We start from the raw sequence: 25,673 nt of genomic DNA on the forward strand, positions 1-25,673 counted from the left end.
AGTAGACTTTCCTTCATGGAGTTTCTAGCTATCATATCATATGTAACAGAGCGTATCTATCAGGAGCTGATGTGGTGATACCAGAGATAAGATCTGGAGTCATCAGGTGGGTTATAAACTTGAAGGGCTAGAAAAAGGTCAGACTTCCTAGTAGCTGGCTGTGAGCTGGTGGCACATGCCAATCTCAGCACTCAGGAGGCTGAGGCAGCAGTATCACAAGTTTGTGAGCAGCCTTGACAAATCTGGACCACATGGTGAGATGCTATCTTTCAAAACGAAAGAAAAAAAAATACAGGCCGATATAGGGTGTAGTGGTTTGAATGAGAATGGGCCCCATAGGCTCTATATTTGAATGTTTAGTTCTCAGTTGGTGGACTGTTTGGGAAGGATTAGGAGGTGTGGCCTTGTTGGAGGAAGTATGTCACTTGAAGTGCACTTTGGGGTTTCAAAAGTCCACACTAGGCTCAGTCTCTCTTTCTGCCTCCTGCCTGGGAATAAGGATGTAAGCTCTTAGCTCCTGACCTAGCAGCAAGCTTGATTGCCTGCCACCACACTTCTTCCATGACAGACATGGACTAACCTGAAACTGCAAGCAAGAGCCAACTAAATGCTTTTTTTTTTTTTTTTTTGGTTTTTCGAGACAGGGTTTCTCTGTGGCTTTGGAGCCTGTCCTGGAACTAGCTCTGTAGACCAGGCTGGTCTCGAACTCACAGAGATCCGCCTGCCTCTGCCTCCCGAGTGCTGGGATTAAAGGCGTGCGCCACCACCGCCCGGCTAAATGCTTTTTTTTTTTATAAATTGTCTTGGTCCTGGTGTCCCGTCACAGCAATAGAACAGTAAGACAAGAGCCTCAGCCACCTTAGTAACAGTGAGGACGAAGATAAGGAATTAGAGATTAGATCAAAGTAATTTGTGATGAATTGAATGAGAGGGAGTCAAAATACAAAATAATCCTCTTAAACTGTTCTGCAAAGCAGATTATGCACACTCTGTGCTTCACTAGCCCTGGTGTGGATTCGCTGGCTGGAATGGGTGTGTATGTTTTCTCTCACTTAATAGTTCTTCAGCTCCCTGCAGACAACACTGTATCTCACCATTTCTCAGGCATCTCTTCATTTTGTTCTACTCCTTGGTGCTTTCATGGTTTTTATGGTCAAAATAAACTCACCATATTGTCCGTGCTCCATCCTGTGGAAAAGGAAAACAGCAGGTACAGAGCAAAGAATTTTAAACTCAGTGTGTTAAGATCTGCCCAGGTCCTAGTGATGGCGACATGTCACAGATGTGAAAACAGAGCTTGTAGTGTGATAGCAGAGGCTGTCTGTAAAAGTGGAGTGCGGACTGGATGTTGGGAACAAGAAAAGCCTCTGTCATTAGGCCTGAGATTGAGTCACTCATGAGTGTAAGCATGCAGAATTAGAATCCAGCTCAGGCCTCCTCTCACAGATATTGGTAGGCGCCCCGCTGACACTGTCAGTGAGTTCTGGGCTAGCAGACTTGCTATTGAGTCTCCATTTAAGGACTGTGACATAGCCCCCTCCCTCCACTCCTCTCTCCCTCCCCCCCACTCCATTTCCCCCTCCCTCTCGAGAAGAGCAGTACAGATTCCCTGCCCTGCGGGAAGTCCACGACGTGTGGGAGGAGGGGGAGGGAAATGGGAAACCGGAGGAGGCGGAAATTTTTTTCAACAACTAAAAACAAACAAACGACGGTGACAACCGATACCCACAGCTTCTTCCCTGACTCCTACCTGAGCGTTAGAACCTGGCGTCAGGCTCTTGCTGTGCTGCCACCGTCTCACCCTCAAAGCATGGAAGAGGATCCATTTTCTTCAGAGACCACATTGTGCTGTCTGTCTATTACGGAGGCCTAAACTCTCATTGGACTCCCACGCTATGTATGCATCTCCCCATTTGTCCATGGCCTAACTCCAATAAACTCCTTTATTCCCAGTAGTCTGTCTCAGTGTTCTCCCGAACCACCAACTTCATTCAAAGTCTAGCATTGGGAACCCTTTATTTCCTCCCCAGGAGAAACACTCTGGAGTTACACCCAGATCATGAATGCAAAGATATTCTGGGTATCAGAAAGAACGACAAAACACTGGATACTGGAGGCAGGAACCATTCATGCTTTAAATACTTCTGTCAACTTCCCTCTTCCTTTCAGATATAGACAGAGAAGGGAGAGGGGAAAGTATCAACATAGGAAAGTATTTTTACAATGTGAAGCATTAGGACATGGACCCACAAAGTAGTAACACAAATCAGAAGTATTGCATTTGGGCCTATCAATTTGGCCTCATGAACATCAAATAATAAATTACGAAGGGGAATAAACTAATGGACAAAAGAAAACAACAGCAATGCTAGCACTTGAATGTTTTCATGTTCAGCTGATTTGAGAGAATGTCTAGAATCGGAATAGCATTTCCTGTGATACATGTAAAGGGAAATGTCACTTTCACATCTAAAAATGATCAAATATACCTAAATGATACTAAATGTCAAGTTTAATTAGGAGAAAGTTTTGGGATCTAGGTGAAGTAGTAAAGGTCTATAATCCTAGCACTCAATAGGTAGAAACACAAAGATCAGACATTCAAAGCCCATCTCAGCTACGCAAGCTCCAGACCAGACTGAGTTGCACAAGAATTTGTCTAAAACATGGAATTACAAGGCTCGAACCTGGATCAGAGGTTAAAAGTACTTGCTGCTCTTTCAGAGGAGTAGAGTTCCTAGCACCCATATCAGGCAGCTCAGAAACCACCTGTAACTCCAGCTCCAAGCGACCCAACACCCTATTTTGGCCCTTTAGAGCACCCCTGCACATGGACATACATACATTTTTTTAAATGTATAAAGTAAAATGGAAATATAAATAATGCCTTAATGTTAAATACTGATTGTACTTCTATTAGAGAAAAATGAGAATGTCCCCTACATTCTACTGTAATCAGTTTGTCTTAATTGCATAACTACAATCACTAGTCATATATACTTCAACTCCAAAGCAGCAAAGTTTTAATCGTAAACTTTCTAAGATTGAAAAATGAAAACTGAATTTAGAAAATTAGGCTAGAACAGAACATACAAGTAGACATGTTACCATCGAAGGGACAAATCTCATGGGGTCCCAAATCTAGACAATTAACTACAGGTAACTAAGCAATGTTGAAAGTGAGGAAAACAGTCATCTCCAGGAAAGAGCACATCCAAAAACGATCAGCTCTGAAATTATGTACATATGAGTAATATTATATAGACTAAACAGGTTGTATTTAGGCACAAACAGACACACATAGAAAAAGAGGTCATGAATTTTAGAGTGAAAAGTGTGTGTGTAGGTACACTGGAAAGTTAGAAGAAGGAAAGCGAAGGGGGAAATGATATATTTCCAGTTTAAACTATTTAAAATTATATAAAAGTAAAGAAATCTTGAAAAATTAAAAATTGGGATGGTGACATGGCTCAGCAGGTGGAGGTGCTTGCCTCCAAGCCTGACAACCAATTCAACCCTCAGGAACCACACGGTTGAAGGAGGGAACTGAATCCACTGAGTCTGATTGCTACGAGTGCTGTGGCATGTGCACACACCCACGCACACACACACACACACACAAATGCTAAAAAAGAAAGAAAATAGGGCTGGCATGATTGCTCAGTGGTTAAGGCTCTTGCCACCAAGTCTGAAGATACAGATTTGATCCCGGCAACCACATGGTCAAAGGAGAGGAGTGACTCCTGAAACTTGTCCTCTGCCCTCCTGTGGGCATGCACACCCCCACATACAATACAACATAATAGAATGTTGTGGGGAGCTGCGGGTTTGCTTTTCGTCCTGCCCAGCTCCCGCACGGCTAGCTTTACACCCAAAATAACAACACACAAATTATATTCTTTTAAACACTGCTTGGCCTATTATATCTAGCCTCTTCTCGGCTAACTCTCGCACCTGGACTAGCCCATTTCTAATAATGTGTGTAGCAAGGTGCGCTTACCGGGAAGACTCTAGCCTACGTCCATCCTGGGTCGGAGCTTCATCGCGTGTGCCCCCGAGAGCTGAGCTATGGCATCTGTCTGAGGCATCTTACCTCACTTCCTCTTCCTCCCAGCATTCTGTTGTTTACTCCTCCCACCTATGTTTTAACCTATGAGGCCAAGCAGTTTCTTTTATTAACCAATGACCTTCCTCCATCAACAGAAATTTACATAATTTAGTTTTCCGCACATAATTGAAAGATTTGAATTTTGTTTTTTTTTTTATTATCCCAGCAAATGTTACACTAGAGGAAATGATTGGGAAAATACAAATAGATCCATTAAAACTGACTGATTATTTGTTCTATTACATTCAGAAATATGCAAAACAGTTGTTATATTGCAAAGCTGTAATTCTTTTTCTAGCAAAGCATTATTTTATAAAATGGTAGTGTTGCCATTGATTCCATTTTAATACAAAATACTTATATACATAATACATTATAAAAGTAAACTGGGAAGTGCCCTCCACAAAGGAATATACTAAGGCACTTTACAAATATACCAATATGTTGACCCAAATTATGTTTTATTTTAGATTAAAAAACACAAACTGTTTGACTTTAAATATCAAAGGGATTTTTTGTTTATTAAAGAAAAAGTTCTAAAGTACCTTGGGTAACAGCAGCAGCATATCTAAGAACTCCTCCCACTGGGTTTCTAAGTTCTAACATATCATTAAATCAGAATAAAACATTTCCACTCACAGTTTTGCACTTCTCAACAGCAGAAGGAAATAACTTTTTAAAAAAGTCAATCTCAAAGTGACTTCTTAGTCATACATTCTATAGTTTCTATTAGAAATAGGAAGGTAGGACAGAAACAGCAACAGGGCCTGCCTCAGGACGTCACTGAACAATACACAACAGTATGTACAATTACACAATTATAGAACGCATTTTATAAATACTATCGATAACGTATTAAAGGGGCAAGTACACAAGACAGCCAGTTTTAAGGGACAGCATGGAGAACAGCATCTTCACCCTGCTTCAGTTGAGAGTGTCCAGGTTTTATGTTGTTCTCTTTATTTGCTCATAAAGCACCAGCTTCTATGCTGGAAGAACTGGATGTAGTCAGGGAGTAATTCAATATAAGTATCCAAAATATTAAAATTGTGAATAAAATACTAAAATCACAGATACCAATGCTTATATACTGCCTCTGACAAACACTAGACCTTCAGGGAAGTTTAGAAGAACACAGAATTTGTAGTGTTTACATTCAGAGGAAACGTGGTTGTGGGAGGGGAGAGACAGCACCTTTGTTTTCCTGCAGTGTAAATATGACAAAGTTGGTTTTCTACTGTATTGCACCATAATCCAGGAGTAAAACCACTCAATGAAAATGTAAATCTGAGTGAGAAAGCCCAAAGAACAAGAAGGCTGTCTTATAAAAGTGGGAACCAAGTAAAAAACTCTTGAATTAGTATGTTTTGCATAGGACTTTACAGACTATTCAAACGCCCCATGATATAAAGACTGTTTCCTGATAGCACATTCTCTTACAGTTCTCCTTAGCAATCCTTCAGAAACAGCCGACATTTCAGTGCCCTCAAAATAGTGTCTACAACATGTCAGCGTTGTGCCAGCATTCGCAGGATCATCACGTCGTACTCTGGAACCCTTCCAATGACAGAGCATCATTTTCACAGAATGTGCTCATCTGAGAACTGTGCAATAAATTAAGAGTGTTCAGTTGAATGTAGCAACTTACTTACAGGATGTAGGTCTCTAACCTGTCTGTGAAGTTTCTATCATATCTAGGGATCCCTGGATGTGCATGCAACGCTTTCTGTGTATGTGCTGATATGCACTTTTTTCACTAGGGCCAGAGTTAACACAGCCTTCATCTCAAAAGAACCAGTGACCCCAAAGACCCATTCTTATACTGCAACAGGTTCTAAACTGAACATGAAAGTGTAAGCTAATAAACTAATAATTTTTCTTTCTCCAATTCAATCAAGTATCTTTGTTTTTAATTTTTTTATACATATGGTTTCAAACAAATTATCTTTTATATGAAAGCTAGACAGGTAAATATCTTTCCTATCCGCAAACATTAAATCTGATAAAGTATTCGTGTCAGTAAACCCTAGGAAAAGAAAATAATATACAAACTTTACTAAGGTAAGAATGCAGCCTGATTCTTCTTCCTAAAAGATGTTACTATGCATTTTGTTATAAAGCCACAATTCTTCCTTAGAACCTAAACATTATATAAATAGGCACATTAATCTTAAATAAGTTAGGTGGTCTTCAATTTTTAAACCACTATGTATCTTCTAATTAGGAATGGTCATCCCAATTAGGAGTTAATTAATAATTATTTTTAACCAATTAATCTACTCTTAGGTATAATAGTGCCAAATAGAACCATTTTCCTGTGCCAGTGATTTGTATTGTAGCACTGTTCTGGGAGAGGAAATCTACAGCAATGACAACACAATCAAGATTGATCACTGTACTGCTAAGGTACCTTTCGGGGACAGCGGTGCTGGGGATTGAACCCAGGGCTTTGTGTATGTTAGGCAAGTGCTCTACCACTAAGTTATAGCCCCAGCTCCTGGAAAAGTACTTTCTTAGTGAGTACATACAAATAAATTCTAATCAAAGTTTTACAAACCGAAAATAATTTCTTTGCTTAGGAGATGGAAATTTTTACTCTAATCTTAAGATAAAAATATTACAGACCTTAGTTTTCAGTATCTGAAAATTTGATTTATGGCAACTTTGTTCCCTTTTAAAACTGGAAGCAGCATTAATATCAATATGGAAACAAAACTAGTAGTGCTCTGACTTCTTTTTTTTAAAGCCAGTAATTGAGAGGCTAGGTTAGGACTTCCGTGGAGGGAAGCGGTAAACTGATTATTTCTAGTGAACTCACTTTTTTCTGCTCTATTTGTGATCCCAGGATATGACTTCCAGATTAGCATTAGCCTAGGTACACCTTCTAAAATGATGCCTTAATTTCTTTAGCTTATTGTGAACTAAAACCACAGTTACAGGGGAAATATGGGTATGTTTCATATTTGGTTAAAGCAAGATAAAACTGTCTTTCAAAAACTCTTGAATTTTAAAATTATTTAGCATATATACAAATAGATACCAGGCTTCTCTTTTTAGACAGAGCACTATATTTTAAGTACTTTAAGTACCAAGAACTGACTATAATACTCAGTTCATAATTTACTTTCCTTATAACAATTTATTCTAAATTATTGGATTAAAAGGGTGGAATAAATTAACATTTTAAAACAATTTCCCATAATTTAGGAAAATAAAATATTGTACACAGAGCACACAAACTCTGTCATATTTGCATAATCTCCTCAAAACCTAAAAACCCTGCATTTCAGGTCTTTCTGCACTCTTACAAGTATCTCCTAGTCTATTAAACATACACTAGATCACGGTTTTTTACATCGGAGCCTGTGTCCTGGTCATCGTCATCAGACTGTTGCTCTGAGCCTTGTGAATTAATGTATTCATACTCAATAGGCTTTGGATAATTATATGGGTAGCCATTGTCATCAAAAAACCTCCGAAAGGTAAACTCATAGAAAGCATGTTCAGGGTGCTTCCCGTTTTTATACCAGCCATTCAGAGTGTCGTTGATATTTTCTTCCTCATTATCATCACTCCACAACTTGTCAGGATCAACAGGGTCAAAATTGGATGTATCTGTTGGGTGCGTGATTTTGGGGATGTATGAAGCAGACTGCTGTCTCAGATCACTAGAGAAATCAATGGTTTTAAAAAAAGGATGAGCCTTTATTTCATCAGCACCATTCTTGCCTAGGCGATCTTCTGGGCCTCGGCAGAGTTTGATGATGAGGTCAGAGGCTTCAGGACTCAGCTTAGCTTGAGGGGGAATGTGAAGAGAAGTTTGCCAGTTGATAACCTTTAAGAGAAGAGTTTTTAAAAATTAAGAAGGGAAGAGATGAAAATCAACAATTGCCTTAAGTTTTATATCAAATGTCTTACTTGTTTTTCTAAGTAACTTGCACAGTATTTTACCTTTAATAATAAATCACTTCTAGACAATATATTTTCTATCTTCAGCTCTTGAGAAGACTCACAGTAAGGTTCCTTTTTTTGTTTTGTTTAATTTTTGTTGTTTTGGTTTTTCAAGGCAGGGTTTTTAGTGTGTAGCCCTGGAACTCACTCTGTAGGCCAGGCTGGACTAGAACTCAGAGATCTGCCTGATTCTACCTCCTGAGTACCGGGATTAAAGAAGTGTGCCACCATCTAGGTGTTTTATTTTATTTTTGAGAAAAGGTCTCTCTAAGTAACCTTGGCTGTTCTGGAATTTGCTATGTGTGGTACTTTGAGTGAAAACAGCCCCCATAGACTCAGGGACTGGCCTTATTGGGAGGCGTGGTCTTAATGGAGTAGGTGTGGCACTGCGGAAGGAAGTGTGTCATTGGGGGCAGCCTCTGAAGTCTCAAAAGCTACAGCCAGGTTCAGTGTGTCTCAGTCTCTTCCTGCTGCTTTCTGATCAAGATATAGAATTCTCTGCTCCTCTCCACCATGTCTACCTGCTCTCTGCCATGAAGATAATAAACTAAACCTCTAGCTGTATGTTAGCCCCCCAATTAAAATTTTCCTTTATAAGAGTTGCTGTGATCATGTGTCTCTTCACAGCAACAGAAACTGTAACTAAAGCACTAAACCAAGCTGGACTGGAGCTCACAGAGATCCACCTCTGTCTCCCAAGTGCTGAGGTTAAAGGTTAGAGGTGGCTACCATGCTAAGCTTAAATAGGTTGAACATTCCTAATCCAAAAACATTCAAAATCTGAAATACTTTATTTTTTTTTTAATATTTATTTATTTATATGATATTCTGTCTGTGTGTATGTCTGCAGGCCAGAGGAGGGCATCAGATCTCATTACAGATGGTTGTGAGCCACCATGTGGTTGCTGGGAATTGAACTCAGGACCTTTGGAAGAGCAGGCAATGCTCTTAACCACTGAGCCATCTTTCCAGCCCTCTGAAATACTTTAAAACATCAAAGTTCGGGGACTTGAGAGATGGCTCAGCAGTTAGGAGCACTGTTCAGAGAACCCAGGCTCAATTCCCAGCACCTATATGGCAGCTCACAACTGTCTGAAACTCCAGTTCCAGGAAATTTGACACCTTTATACCAATGCACATAAAATAAAAGTTAAACAAATTATTCAAAAGATAATAACACAAAAACTCTTAATATTGATATGATATTGTAAGTAGAAAGCTCTCCACCTGATCTGTTTTGATTGCACTCAAAAGGAATTCACAAGGAGCTGGGAACACAGCTCAGTGGTAGAGCACTAGTCTAGTGTATCAGAGGTCCTTGGATCCTAGCACTCCAAAAACAAAACAGAACCATAAAGAAACAAAGGTACACTAAACTATTACATAAAATTACCTTCAGGCTGTTTGATACATTAATGAATTTCATGTTTAAACTTGTGATCTATTCCTATGAAATCTCAGTGTGTATATGCAAACATTTAAAAATCTGGAGGCAGAGGCAGATCTCTGAGGTGTCAGCTGGTCTACCTACATGGTGAGTTCTAAACCAACTTAGGGTGACATACTGAGACCCTATCTCAAAACAAAACAAAATCTCAAAGAATGTGAAATATTTCTGCCTCAAGTCTTTTGGACAAGACATATAAAGGTACTCTTTTAAGAACTACAGCATATATAAAGAGCTATAAAGGGCTAATAATTTTTTGTGTAGGTCCTATAGCTTACCTTCATTTGTGTTTCTAATGGTGTTTGTGCCAAGAAAGGAGGTTGTCCCACCAACATTTCAAAAAGAATAACACCAACACTCCACCAATCACATAACTGTGTATATCCTAAAAGTACCAAAATTACATAGTTATTCACAAGAACACTTTAAAAAATGCTCAGAATAAAACAACATTAAGTCAACAATTTATACTGTAAAATCAACACTTCTATCTTAAACCTGAAAAGAAATAAGGTATATTCTAGCATAAATTTGGCTGATCTCAAAGACTACTAAAATTATTTATGAGACAAATAAATGCTTTGCCTGTTCGTAGTAGTACTTCAGGTGCAATATAATTGGGAGTCCCAACCAAAGAATGTGCTAGACATCGCTGGTGCTGGCGTGCAGCTCTCCGTTCTAGTGGCTTCAGTCTGTCTCCACACCGACAGTTGGAAGGATCTCCCCATTCATTACTGAAATCCATGCTATCTTGCCGTGGATGATCCCCTATAAAATAAAAAGGAAAACAATAAATGAAAGCAACAAGGACAAAAGTCAACCTCAAGTCTGTTTAACCTCTGATATCATGATTAAGAGCTAATATACTTTCCCTGTGATGAATTAATGCACAAAAGATGCCAAGTCACTGGCAGCATTACTATTACCAACGAGGGCCTGTTTGCAGGGATATAAACAGGAAAAGACTTGAACTAAGAAAAATGGAAGACTCAATACTTTACTCAATGTTAAGTGACCGCAATGTAAGTCATAAGTAGGTAGGATAAAGTATCTCATTCAAACTATTCTGTTATTTTTCTGTGGGTATTTTTTAAACACATCTGATCAATTTCACTCATTCAATTCATTCAACAAAAGACAATAAGAACGATTCTTCACGCAGACAGGTCATACTCTGGCAGGGCAGAAGCACCACAAACATAAACACAGTGATGACATGGCTGAGGGTGATCTCAGCTGTTAGGGGTGCTTGCCTAGCCCTGAGCTCCATGGACAGAACTGCAATAATTTGGCTTGTTGGAACATAACTGAAATCCCACTATAGCTTTGCTGGGCCCTTTTAAGTATTTTTTTAAGGATTTATTAATTATGTGTATACATGTGAACATGTGCACATGATTGAGTACGGTGCCCTTAGAAGCCAGCAGTGTCAGGTCTGCTTGGAGCTGGAAATATGGGCAGCTGTAATCTAACTTGCCCATATGGGTGCTGGAAACTGAACTCAGGTCCTCTGGAAGAATAGTAGGTACTCTTGTCCCTGGCCCTATTTCTTCTTCTTTTTTCTCATTTTCTTTTTCTTTTTCTTTTCTTTTCTTTCTTTCTTTTTTTTTTTTTTTTGAGACAGTGTCTCATTGTAACCCAGACTGGCCTCAAACTTGCTATGTAGCATGACTTTAATCCCAGCACTTGGGAGGCCTCTGTGAGTTCAAGACCAACCTGATCGACATAGTGAGTTCCAGGAAAACAGAGCTCTGTGGAGAGAACTTGTCTCCGAACCAGAAGAGGACCCAGCAGGACAGCCAGTCCTCATGACCTGAGTTTAATCCCCGGAACTATGTGAAGGAGAGAAGCAACTCCGGCAGACCTCCGACTTCCACTTGCACATACACAAAATAAAGAGCTACTTTTGGGTTTTGTTGTTGTGTTTTTTTTTTTTAAACCAATAATTTAAAAAAAAAAAAATTAGAGGCAGGGGACTCAGCTGGTAAAGTGACAGCTGAACAATCTTAAAGACCTGACTTTGGATCCCTAACACCCCTGTAAAAACTAGGTGTTGTGACCCCACTCCTGGGAAGGTAGAGATAGGTGGGTCCTTGGCACTATTAACCAGTCAGCCTACCCAAATCCAGGAGCTTCATATACAGTAAAAAACCTTGTCTCAAAAACAGGGTAAGAAAAAAAAAAAAAAGTGGCCGTTGAGATGTTTCAACCGGTAAAGGAGCTTGCCACAAAGCCTGATAACTTGAACTGGATCACTGGAACCCACATGGTAAAAGGACAGAACCAACTCAGTTGTCCTCTGATCATTAAACTTCATGGCATGTACACACTGTGCCCACAGACACATAAATATAAATGTCAAAATAAAAAGATAATAATCAAGGAAGATACCTGACAGTGACCCCTGCCCCTACATGTGACCGCATGAACTGTACACACATTTGCCCACAAACACATGAAAGAAAATGATGATGATGGCACTGAAGGTATACTTTGTGGCTTGCATGGAAGAGGCTCTGGGTGCCAGTCCCCAGCAGTACACACATACACAAAAGTATGGCATGGATCTGCAGTTCCAGCCTCAGAGAAGGCAGAGGCAGGAAGATTAATTGAGCCCAGGTATTCTAGACCAGTCTAGAGAACACAGAACAGAAGACACACTGACTATTCTATAAAGACAATATGGGAGATGACACAAATGTGATCTGACAATTAAATTAAATTGGATGGCAAGGAAGACCAAACGAGAACCTAACATTTGCTAAAATGTAAAAGGCAAGAACTCAACCACATGAAATTCAGAACAAGTCTTTTCATGAAGAAATAGCAATAGAAGGTAGACCAAAACAGTCAATAAAGGAGACATGCGGGCTGGAGAGATGGCTCAGTGGTTAAGAGCATTGCCTGTTCTTCCAAAGGTCCTGAGTTCAATTCCCAGAAACCACATGGTGGCTCAAAACCATCTGTAATGAGGTCTCGTGCCCTCTTCTGGCCTGCAGGTATACACGCAGAGAGAATATTGTATACATAATAAATTAAAGTATATATAAAAAAAGTTTTAAAAAAATAAGGGAGACATGCAAGGGCAACACACAGATTTACAGTGAAAAGATATGGGAGAGTCTGAAGCAAGAGAGCAAAAGGAGCTGATATACGATTAAAGAAAACAGATCCTACAGCACAGCATGTGGGTAGAACAGGAAGAGACAGGTGAACTAGATAACTATAGGAAGCTTGGCTGAGGATGGTAGAATAGAGCTACAGAGGGACTCAGCCTCCTGGGCAGGTGCCAGTGCTAGTGTTCTAGAACTTAGAAGGATGGAATTGAGCAGACAGCTGTGGCAGCTCTTTGTTAAGTTTCAACAGCTATTTGAAATCCATGTGGAAACAGGGAGGGATCGTTTGAAATCATTAACATATATAGGATATTTAAAACTACTTACAGTACTAAAATTAACCTAATAGTAATAATCACCTGGGAAATTTCATGAAAATATAGTTTCCATTTTCCAGAGAACACTTTTCAATCAAGAGTCTGAAACAGAACCTAGGAATTATACTTTTCAGAAGAATCAGAGGTAATAAAGTGAAGTGTGGGAGATACTTAATTCTAGCCACTCAGTGAGCCGGTTAAGGGAGAACATGCTTAGAGAACCACTGATCTTGGGAAGCTGAGGCAGGACTGTGAGTTTGGATTCACCCTAGGCTAAACAGTGATTTCAAGACTGGCTTGTGTCCCAGGCAGATCTCTGTGGATTCAAGCCCAGCCTGGTCTACAAAGCAAGTTCCAGCCAGAGCAATTACACAGAGAAACCCTGTCTCGAAAAAACAAAGAAGACTGGCCTGTGCTACATAGTGAAGCCCTGCCTCAAAATTAAATAAAAAAGAAAGAAATCCAGCTGCTGTGTTCACAGATGCCCAGAAGGCTAACGCTTACCTTAGAAATGCTATAAGCACCAAATTAGAATATATGTAAAGTACCTAGGATATAGTAATTATTCAACAAACATTAGATCAACTTACACTTCCATTAGCGCTTGGAGGGTTCTTGGTGAGGCAGTGGGGTAGAAATAACATGGGCCCTGTAATCAGACAAACCTGGGTTCAAAGCCTAGCCCTTACACTTAATTTCTGTCTGACCTTGGACGACTTACTTCACCTAAGTCTCACGTCTTCATTCTGCCTCACAGTGTCATATGATTAAACAGAATCATGTGCATGTATTTAGGGTCAAATAAGTTGTATGACAGTCATACACATAAATAGCAGTGAAAACAAATATATGCAGTAACATGGAGAAAGCTCAAAAACAAAAGATGTAAACAAAAGAAAAAGAAATACAAAAATACATATAGAATGATTATATTTAAATAGTAGACAAATATACATAATGCTATAAAGTATGGTGTCCAGGTCTAGTAGCACAGGCCTGTAATCCTAGTTAAATAAGAAGCTGAGGTTAGAGGATCCCAAGGTGAAGGCTTTCCTGAACTACAGAGTGTAAGTTCTCCTGAAGTCTGGGCAACCTAGTGAGAGAGCTTGTTTCAGAATAAAAAATACAAAGTGGCGAGACTATAGCTCAGTGACAGACTACCTGCCTAGCAGGCGGGGACCTGAGAAACAGCAGCAGCAGCAAAACCAAGAAAAGTGAAGAACGGATTACAAAGTTCTAAATAATGGATGTCTCTGAAGGAAAGAAGGGAAAGTAACAATTAAAGGTATCTAACAACTACTGGTTATCTTGGTGAACACAGAGGCTTTATTCAAAATTATTTTAAAAACTGACACATTTCAAAAGTAACAAAATTTTGTAGTAGTTATCTACACTTTAATAATATTTCAATGAACTTTATACACTCTTAAACTTTATAGATCTATGTGTAAGGGATTCACCTAAATTTTATAAGAGAGTTAGAAACTTATGCCTACCAGTCTCACCCATTGTTGAAGTCATCCTAAGTTGTACTACAAAAGTAAATTACGGTGAGTTAAAATGGAATTTACAAGCTCACTTACCACTCTGGTAGTATTTGGAATCATGAGTCCATCTGAAGCCAGTGCACAGACCAAAGTCAGTCAATTTAATATGGCCATCTCGGTCAATCAAAATGTTATCAGGTTTAATATCTCTATGAATAAAACCCATTTTATGAACACTTTCAACTGCGCAGGTAAGTTCTGCTATGTAGAATCGTGCCAGATTTTCTGGAAAGATGCCCATTCTAATTAATAGGCTCATCATATCACCCCCAGGAATGTAGTCCATCACAAAGTACAAGTTGTCCTTATCCTGGAATGAGTAATACAAGCGAACTACCCATTCATTGTCGGCTTCGGCTAGAATATCCCTCTCGGCTTTAACATGAGCAACTTGGTTTCGGAGCAGAACATCTTTCTTTCGCAGCGTTTTTGTGGCATAAAGAGCCTTCGTGTCAACTTTCCTTGCTAGACAGACTTCACCAAAGGCTCCTATTCCTAGAGTCTTTATCTTCACAAACATAGACTTGTCCATTTTAGCCCTTTTAAGACGAATATAGTTAGACTCTTTCTGGCAAAGCATCTTTCTCATTTGATCCTGGGCATCTTGAGATAATCCAACCTAGGTAAATAAACTAGAGGTTAAATAAGGAATTGTATTGGATAGCAAGAAAAAAGCTTAAAAAAAATCAGGCATATTTTTGAAAGTTAAATGCATAATGATTTTTAATAAAGCATGTTAGAATTCTAGAATGTATTGCAGAGCTAAATTAATGATCAAAGTCAAGCTTGAAAGCTAGTAAGCAATACACAAGGTGAGTCTATATGCAAATTCAGCTGTGGAGAGCAAGTAGAAGAGGCCATCAGCAGGCTTCTGGTCCTCTCTGAAGCACTCACAGAGTAGTTTCCCAAAAGACAACAAAACAAGTTCATTAGCATGCACTCTCAACTCTCTCCGTGCATATTCCCACATTATAGGGTTGGCCTGCCTTCACTAAATCGTTTTTCTAGATGTCTAGGCCTTAAATATTTTCCCCATGATTTTACATTTCACAGAGAAAAATTTCTTCACTCCAGGTTCAATCATTCTTATGAACAAAAAGAAAGAAACAACAAATGGCTCAGCAGGCAAAGGCCCCTGTGGCCAAGTCTGACTCTCCCAGTTTGATCCCTAGGACCCACATGGTAGATAGAACCAACTCCCTCATGCTGTCCTCTGACCTTTACATGTTCTCAGAGGTTTGTGTGCACATGTGCATGAACATATAACACACATATACATACGGAGAGATACATATAAATCAAAATGTAACTAAAAGCTTTTTAAAGAAATAAGTCATGGTAATCTTTCTTTTTCTTTTTGAGAACGTCAGTGTAAGGCTGACACTCCTGGTCTACCTCTAACAACAAAGTACAACCTGCTTGGTATCTTGTAAATATTCTGAAATAATTTTTAAAATTATGATGATTAAGGGCATTATAAAAAAAACTCAGATAAATGCAAAGCTCAGCTTCTAAGCAGTGACAGAAGACCTGGACTTAGAAGGCAAGGAGTTTCTTTGGCTAATAAAGAATATTAAAGTTTAAAAGGACAAGCTTAGCCGGGCAGTGGTGGCGCACGCCTCTAATCCCAGCACTCAGGAGCAGAGGCAGGCAGATCTCTGTGAGTTTGGGACCAGCCTGGTCTACAGAGTGAGTTCCAGGACAGGCTCCAAGGCTACACAGAGAAACCCTGTCAAAAATCAACAACAACAACAAAAAAAACCACACTTGGAAAAGTAGAGGCTAATTTTAGAAATGCAAGACTAATCTCAATACAGCAACCTCATGCTTCTGTTAGGATGTGCATTTGCATGCAAAGTCTTTTCAGAGTGGTAGCATGCCAGACTTAGTACAGAACTCTTTCTCTTAAAATCTTACTTGCCTACACAGTAATGGAGACTACAGAAGTCAGCAAAGCTTCCAACACCATGAAAGTTTAAGTCAGCTATTAGTGAAAGTGAAGAGGAAAAAGGAAAAATAAACTAAGAAAATACATAGACTTTAGTAAGAAATCTAAGAACAATGTGAATAAAAGAATTTGTGGTATTTCTTATTTAGCATAATTATTTATAGTAAGAAAATATTGGCTGGGTAGTAGTAGCACATGCCTTTAATCCAAGCACTCGGGAGGCAGAGACAGGCAGATCTCTGTGAGTTTGAGGCCAGTCTGGTCTAGAATGAGTTCCAGGACAGCCAGGGCACAGAGAAACTCTGTCTGGAACCCTCCATATCAAAGATAGAAAATATCGTACTGAACTCAAGTGAGACTTGAAATAATCATTTTATAGCTCTCTCGGAATGAAAAGAAGCATAATCATCTTACACTTTGAGTGGCAGATGCAAAAGGAGGAAAAATTCAAAGTTTTGCATTCTGAGCACAGGATACAACCATGATGGTGAGGGCTCAACCACAGTACCTACCAATGGCATCTACTTGGGATCTGAAGGGAGTGCTCAGTACTCTGGTCTCAATGTATTCAACAATTTCAGCATACTCTCCTCAAGCATAATTAGAAGAGGAAAGTAACTGCAAAGAGATGACTTTGGCACTTCCTTAATTTTTTTCTTTCTGGTGTGTGTGTGTGTGTGTGACAGTCTTGTTACTGGAACAAGGTAGTCTTGGCTGCCTTGGAACTAGCAACACTGGCCTCTGCCTTCTGAGTGCTGGCATTAAAGGTGTGTGCCACCATGCCTAGTGACTGACACTTTCTAATAATGTATATATAGAGAATAAACACCAAATTCTCAACTAAAAAGCAATGATTTTAATGTGTATTGAAAGATAACCCAGATATTTCTATGTATGTTATAAAATAATGTATAAAATCTAGAAATTAACCCTTGTTTTAATTTCCATATCCCATATACTATAATGAATTGCAAATTTACATCAGAACTTTATTATAGGAAATGATGAATAAATCACTGAAATGCTATAAACAAAAATTCTCCCCAAGTTTACTCAAATTATTGGCAACACATCATAATTCGCTGTAAGAATACCAGCGCACAGTACTTTAAAATGCCAAGGAAATAGATGATCAAGCGTGAAAATATTTTTAAGAGTTTTACCCGCATCATTTCATTTTCTAACTGTTTTTTCCGATGCAGACGTTGCTGATGAGACTTCAAGACATTTTCTACATGCTGCTCCATAAAAAATTTGAAGGCCTGAGGTGAGTAGCTCTGAATACGAGACTCTCTTCGTTCTTCATCTTTCTTGTTTTTCCTAACAGTGATAGGTGAAGTTGTAATCTGTTTCTTTTCTTTATCCCCACAATCAACATTTTCCATACTTTTCTCACTATCTTCTTCCTTGGGTAAGCTAGACTGATCTTCTTTGCACGGTTTATTTATTGATTCATATGGAGGAACAGATGGGTTTTGGTGTAGCAGATGTTTTGGATAAGGTGGTGGTGGACCTTGATAGCTTGGAGCTTCAGCAACAGGTGGAATGACAGGCACATTTGGAGCTGTACTCTCAGGAAAAGGGGTAGGCTGAACAGTCTGAATTGGCTGTGGCATCCAAGAAGGATGGGTAGGGGCTAAAGCAGTCTGCAGCTCTGGTTTTAAGACACGCATGCTTTTCACAGGCTGTTGAATAGGAGCTGGTGTGATCGCAGTGACTGTAGTGGCTGAAGGCTGAGAATTAGCAGAGTGACTTGGTCTACTTCCTAATGGGTTATTAAAAGAATTTGACCTCACTGGTATGTTAGGTTGCCATGTAGGAATTTCATGCCCACTGTTTGGCGATGACTGGACAGGAGCAGAGGATGACTGGGGCCAAGTTGTTTGCAGTCCAGGTACATTAATATTATAAAGCTCCATGTTATGACTGTTCCTGTTTGGCACCATCATCGATTGAGGAATATTTCCATTTGCATATGATGGAGGAGCAGCAGATCCCCCTGTTTGTAAAGTAGAAGGGCTTTGTCCATTAGTTGGGGTCAGAGGATATGGAGGTGGTGGCTGCCGATTCACAGCACCAGCAGGGACATTTTGGTGCATGATAAAATCAGTCTGACCACCGCCGTTCTGAACTCCAGGTCTCCCTGTTGGAAAGTTAAATTTGTTAGTACTTTGCATGATGATTGGTTGTCTGCCAACTGGAACAGAATTAATGCCTCTCTGTCCCTGGTTAGGAGGACTCATGGCAGAAGGGTTAAGAGGTGGTGGAGGGTAGCCCTCCTGCCATGCCCCAGGTGGAACAGGAGAGATTCGGGAGATTACGTATTCCATGCTCCCAGAGTAGCGCTTTGTCTGAGAGTTTGGTTCCCATGAAGGGGGAGGTGGAGTTGTGCCTCGTGGAGGGGGAGTCTGGCCTCTTGGAGGTGGTGGAGGAGTAACACTCCTAACTTGAGGTGGTGGTGGGGGATTCACTCTCTGTCCATTGCTTGGGTGAGCTTGAGCAAATGCTGCAATACCAGATCCAGATAGGGGTCTTCCTACATCCGCCTGTGAGTTGGGGCTTTCAGAACGATAGACCACATTTTCTCCTAGAGGTGGGCCATGTCTCTGAGGAACTAAAGATTCTTTAGAACCTTTCCAGCTTTGTTTTCGGTTAATTGATTGTTGCACATTTCCTATGATTATAAAAGAGAGAAAGTCATGTTTTTTAACCCTCATTTTAAAATAATTTATCTCAGAATTCTGATACTACTAAATAATACTTAAGTTTAAGAACTGTAAAATAGGAATAAGTCAAGAGATCAATTTTACAATGTAACACGAGTAATAAAAACCAGAGACAGATAATGGGGTTCAAACTGAAGATCAGAAAAGCAAAACAGCCAGTCCTGGCTCTTACCTCTTTGTTATTTATGTTTTAATAAATAAAGCTTGCCTGAGCGTCAGTGCAAAGTAGCCGCGGTAGTTAGTCATACAGGCCAGGCTGTGGTTTCACACATCTTTAATCCCAGCAGCTATACCAGTTAGTCACAGAAGCTGGGCAGTGGTGGTGCATACCTTTAATGCCAGCACTAGAGAGGAATATAAGACAGGAGGAGACAGGTCTCATGCTCAGTCTCATTCTGAGGATTTGTGGAGACAGGATCACCATTTTGGTTTGAGATGGAGGTAAAAGCCAGTGGCTGGCTGCTTTGCTTTTCTGATCCTCAGATTGAACCTCAATATCTGTCTCTGGGTTTTTATCACTGTGTTACATTAAAACATGTTGAGTACAGGTAATAACAATGCATTCTTGGGGCTGGAGAGATGGCTCAGTTAGGTTAAAAGTGATTGCTGCTCTTACAGAAGATCTATGTTCAGTTCCCACCACCCACAAGGCAGCTTACAATCCAACACCCTCTTTTGAACTTCACAGGCATTAGATACATGGGTTCACGTACATACATGCAAGTAAAACATCCATAACCTAACAAAACCCAATGCATTCTCGAGAACTGCACAAAATAATTAACTGACTAATTATTTCAAGGATCTTAATTGTCATTTAGCCTCGGCTGGCCTCAAATTCTTGGTCTTCCTGTTCTAGACTTCCATGTGCTAAGAAAATAAGGGTATACCAACCCTGCCCAGATCTAAGAGTACATTTTAAGTATTCCCATCAACCCCTCCCCCAATAAGTGAGATAAGCTAGATAGTTGATGTTAGTTAGCTTGATTTAGCCCCCACCACCAAAGGTTAGGAAATAAAGCTTCAGCACATGATTTTACTTAAAGACATGTTATTACATTTCATTAGTTCAGAGTATGTATGTGGATACACATGTGCCCCAGCATGCATATGTAGGTCAGAAAACAACTGTGGGAGCTAATTCTTTCCTTCCATTATGTAGTCACAGGAATCAAACTCAGTCTCTCAGGCTTGATGGGAGGAATGTTTCTGAGACATCCAGGTTGAAGTAAATTTATAATGTACATACCAAGTTTGAGGTTAGCCAAGGATACTGAGACCTTGTCTCCTTTTTTTTTTTTTATTTTTTAACTTCATTCTTATTATTAATATTACCTTTAAATTTTTTGAGACAGAGTTTCTATGTGTAGCCCTGGCTGGCCTGAAACTCATGTAGACCAAGGTTCCCTCTAACTCAGAGATCTGCCTGCCTTTCCCTCCTGAGTGCTGGGATTAAAAGTGTTCGTCACCACCTTCTGGCTATTTTTAATATTCTTTTCATTTTTATTTCATGTGCACTGATGTTTTTGCCTGCATGTATGTCTGTGTGAGGGTGTCAGATCCCCTGGAGCTGGAGTTACAGACCATTGTGAGCTTGGAATTGAACCTGGATCCTCTAGAAGAGTAGCCAGTGCTCTTAACTGCTCAGTCATCTCCCCAGGCCCTATTTTTAATATTTTAAATTATATGTATGTGTTGATGTTCCTAGATGGAGATGCCTTTGCAGGTCAGAGGCATCAAATGTCCTGGAGCTGGAGTTGTGAGCCACCTGATACGGGTGCTGGGAATCAACTTGGGTTCTCGGCAAAAGCAGTACAAAGTCTTTTTTAAAAAAAAAAAGAAAAGAAATGTTTATTTATTATGTAGCAGTTTTCATCCCTGCATGCCAGAAGAGGGCACCAGATCTCATTATAGATTATTGTGAGCCACCATGTGGTTGCTGGGAATTGAACTCAGGACCTCTAGAAGAGCAGCCAGTGCTCTTAACCTCTGAGCCATCTCTATAGCTCCAAAGCCCTTTATTTCAAAAAAATAAATAAATAAAAAATAAAAAAATCTGAATATGGTAGTTTGAATGAAAATGGTCCCCATAGGCTCATAAAGAGTGGCATTATTTGAAAGGATTAGGACATGTGGCCTTGTTGGAGTAGATGTACCCTTATTGCAGGAAGCTCAAGCCAGGCCCAGAGGCTCTTTTCCTTCTGCCTGTAGATGATTCAGATGTAGAACTCTTAGCTCCTTCTCCAGCACCATGTCTGCCTGTGTGCTGCCATGTTTCCCACCATGACAATAATGAACTAAATAAACCTCTGAACCTGTAAACCAGCCCAATTAAATTAAATGTTTTCCTTTATTAGAGCTGCCATGATCATAGTGCCTCTTTATTGCAATAAACCCAGGCACTTGACATGCTAATTTCTTTTTTATTCCCTCCACCTCACAGTATACATTCTTACCACTTAGCCATCTCTCCAGCCTGGAGATCCTGTCTCAAAACAACAACAAAATTTTAGAAGAGAAATTAAGTTTTATTGCTATTTTTTCAAAATAAAACAAAAACCTAGGCCCCAAATTGGGGTTCTGATTTTGCTTTCAATTCCTTTTAGAAATCTAGCTCTTCTCCAGCGCTTCCTACCCAGGGGACACATTTAGACTTTCTTCCCTGGTGAGTCCCTTCTTCTCCCCTTTCAGTATTTTTCCTCCCAAATACTAGGGCCTGAACCCTGGGACTCAGTTTTTTGTTTTGCATTTGTAAGACAGGGTATTGCCTTGTTTCATTTTCTTCCTGTCCAGTGGTAGGGACTGAACCTGGGTTTTTTTGGCAAGCATCTTTTTTTTTTTTTAAAAAAAAAAACCTGTGTATCATTTCCTACCAGTAAATTTCAAAGAACCTGGCAAGTTTTTGAAGTTCTTCATAGATATTGCTGTCCAGAAAAGGGTGGTATTCTGTCATTTTACAGTGAGAATGTCTGTATTTTTAAGACCTGCCAAGTTCTCTGAAATATTTAGTAAGAAAGAAAGTTATCCATGGTAGAGTAAATGAACAAGTAGGATTTTGATGGAGGAAGGTCATTGGTTAATTAATAAAGAAACTGCTTGGCCCTGATAGGTTACAAAATGCTGGGAGGAAGAGGAAGTGAGGTAAGACACCTCAGAGAGACGCCATAGCTCTGCTCTCTGAGGCAGATGCGATGAAGCTCCAAAGCAGGATGGATGTAGGCTAGAATCTTCCCCGTAAGCGCACCTTGGGGTGCTACACACATTAATAGAAATGGTAATCAAGATGTAAGAATTAGCCAGTAAGAAGCTAGAGCTAATGGGCCAGGCAGTGTTTAAATGAATACAATTTGTGTGTTGTTATTTTGGGGCATAAGCTAGCCAGGCAGCCAGGAACTGGGCTGTGGGAAGAGGCCCGCAGCTCCTTCAATAGGATTTAGTAAGAATGATTTTTTTCTCCTTTCCTTTTTCCTTTAAAAATTTATTTCCTAAGTAATCAACATATATACATATAGACCCATTCAGATTTCCATGGAAAGAAAATATTGTGGCTATTAATAGTGATATGGTATTTTAAAAAGATATTTATTTATTTACCTTGACATAGGTTCTAACTATGTAACCCTGGCTAGCCTGGAATTCCCATACACCATTACCTTAATTTGAGATTTGAAACTTCCCTTTATTGTACACTGTAATAACTAATCTTGGTTGTCAACCTGACTACATCTATAATCAACTAAAATGCAAGCAAGCTGAGCACACCTGTTGATGGAGTCCACAAAGATACGCAGTATGACAACTGATGTTTGGAAGGCGACCCACTAAAGATTTATACATCTGATGGAGGATAAATCACTTAGGCACAGTCTGTGAAACATGCTGCCTTTTGATTAGCTGGCTGTCTCTAACTGCAAACCCTTAGCAGTGTATTCCTCACATGCTGGATCAGGCACAATCTTCCCGTGTTCTGTTAGTAGGATGACTTCTTCCTATGCTGTATTTTCTGGCATATAAAACAAGCTCTCATAGTCCAGTCCCACTTTATGATGAGAAACTTTGAAGCCTATTCTTGACCTACAGCCTGACTGACAGGGCAAACTGGCCAGACAGAATGTCCTTGTGGAGAGATCACAGGAGGAACTTCCAAAGAGCAGAATTGTAGGTGTCGGGCCTTTTAGATACATGTTCTCTGAAGATTTATGGCAATTAGGTGGTACTGCAAGAATCAGGCCTTGTTATAACAGTCCTTCAAGAGATCAATAGCACCTAGGTCTCCTTCACTTACACTTCTTGCTCTGATTCAAAATAGCAATTACGGTACTCAACTTCATTTGGAAAAGCAAAAAACCCAGAATAGCCAAAACAATCCTATACAATGAAAGAACTTCTGGAGGCATCACAATCCTTGACTTTAAACTCTACTACAGAGGTACAGTACTGAAAACAGCCTGGTATTAGCATAAGAACAGACAGGAGGACCAATAGAACCGAATAGCAGACCCAAATATCAATCCACACATCTTTGAACACCTGATCTTTGATAAAGAAGCAAAAAATATCAAAAGGAAAAAAGAAAGCAAATTTAACAAGTGGTGCTGGCATAACTGGATATCAGCAAGTAGAAAGATGAAAATAGACCCATATCTATCACCACGCACAAAACTCAAATCCAAATGAATCAAAGACCTCAAAATAAATCCAGTCTCTTATAGAAGAGAAAGTGGGAAGTACACTTGAATGCATTGGCACAGGGAACCACTTCCTATATAGAACCCCAGCAGCACAGACACTGAGAGAAATAATTAATAAATGGGACCTCCTGAAACTGAAAAGCTTCTGTAAAGCAAAGGCCACGGTCAACAAGACAAAATGACAGCCTACAGAATGGGAAAAGATCTTCACCAACCCCACATCAGACAGAGGTCTGATCTCCAAAATATACAAAGAACTCAAGAAATTGGACACCAAAAGATCACATAATCCAATTAAAAAAAATGGAGTACAGACATAAACAGAGAACTCTCAACAGAGGGATCTAAAATGGCTGAAAGACACTTAAGGAAATGTCCAACATCCTTAGTCATCAGAGAAATGCAAATCAAAACAACTCTGAGATTCCATCTTACACTTGTAAGAATGGCCAAGATCAAAAACACTGATGACAACTTATGCTGGAGAAGTTGTGGGGAAAAGGGAACACTTCTGAACTGCTGGTGGGAATGCAAACTGATGCAACCCCTTTGGATGTCAGTGTGACAATTTCTCAGAAAATGAGGAAACAACCTTCCTCAAGACCCAGCAATGCCACTTTTGGGTATATCAAAGGATGCTCAATCGTGCCCCAAGGACATGTGCTCAACTATGTTCATAGCAGCATTGTTTGCCATAGCCAGAACCTGGAAACAAACTAAATGCCCCTCCATGGAAGAATGGATAAGGAAAATGTGGCACATTTACACAATGGAGTACTACACAGCAGAAAAAAAATAATGACAGCTTGAATTTTGCAGGATAGTGGATGGAACTAGAAAACATTATTTTGAGTGAGGTAACCCAGACACAGAAAGACAGTTATCACATGTACTCACTCATAAGTGGTTTTAAACATAAAGCAAAGAAAGCCAGCCTACAAACCACAATCCCAGAGAATTTGGACAACAATGCAGACACTAAGAGAGACTTACATAGATCTAATCTACACAGGAAGTAAAAAGTAGAAAAAGACAAGATCACTTGAGTAAATTGGGAGCATGGGGACCTTGGGAGAGGGTTGAACGGGAGAGGGGAGAGGCAGGGAGGGGAGCAGAGAAAAATGTAGAGCTCAATAAATATCAATAAAAAAATAGCAATTGCGGGCGGTGGTGGCGCACGCCTTTAATCCCAGCACGTGGGAGGCAGAGGCAGGCGGATCTCTGTGAATTCGAGACCAGCCTGGTCTACAAGAGCTAGTTCCAGGACAGGCTTCAAAACCACAGAGAAACCCTGTCTCGAAAAAGCAAAAAAAAAAAAAAAAAAAAAAAAGCAATTAACACTTTGTACCAGCTTTTGATGCAGTAGACTGTTTTTGATTATGTCCTAAGAGTCAGCTGACAAAAAAAGACTATTTATTGACTAACCATGTCCAGATGTTATTAATCACACTTAAGAAATGTAAAATAATGCACTTATTTGTTGCCTTTTCCTTACATCTTTCAACAGTTTAGTCTTCTCCCTTCTGTAACTTGTAGTAGCCCCTTTAAGAGAAGGCCAGTGCCTTGCCATAGTTGCAGCTGTGGTTAGCTACAAACTAGCTGATATGTTTTGCTAGGTATCTTCAAAGAATGCCTGTGTCTCTGGGAATCTTCATTGTAGGTTTTTTTTTCATTACTAACAAGCTATTAATGAATGAACACATGTACGTATGTATAAATATATATGTTTGTAACGGCAGAAAAAATAAAGAGTATATGAATAAAAAGAACGTGTGTGAGAAGAATCTTTTCCTATCATCAGACTGTAGTTCCTACGGTTACT

At 39.7% G+C, this 25,673-nt stretch overlaps 1 protein-coding gene across 1 annotated transcript in view; it reads right to left on the minus strand.

The window, feature by feature from the left end:
* Nucleotides 1-4,168: 4,168 nt before the first annotated feature.
* The window catches only part of Lats1 (large tumor suppressor kinase 1), a 31,824-nt gene continuing 10,319 nt past the window's right edge, over nucleotides 4,169-25,673 (minus strand). The window contains exons 4-8 of the mRNA XM_041679953.1: nucleotides 17,598-19,108; nucleotides 14,523-15,105; nucleotides 10,092-10,274; nucleotides 9,785-9,891; nucleotides 4,169-7,943 (exon numbers count right to left, since the gene is read on the minus strand). Of these exons, the coding sequence (XP_041535887.1) occupies nucleotides 7,434-7,943; nucleotides 9,785-9,891; nucleotides 10,092-10,274; nucleotides 14,523-15,105; nucleotides 17,598-19,108 (2,894 nt within the window). The 3' untranslated portion in view covers nucleotides 4,169-7,433. The remainder of the gene's footprint in view (nucleotides 7,944-9,784; nucleotides 9,892-10,091; nucleotides 10,275-14,522; nucleotides 15,106-17,597; nucleotides 19,109-25,673) is intronic.

The sequence above is a fragment of the Microtus oregoni genome, unplaced genomic scaffold, assembly GCF_018167655.1.
Source record: "Microtus oregoni isolate MIOR12 unplaced genomic scaffold, Mior012 000033F_ref0000390, whole genome shotgun sequence".
Lineage (NCBI taxonomy): Eukaryota > Metazoa > Chordata > Mammalia > Rodentia > Cricetidae > Microtus > Microtus oregoni.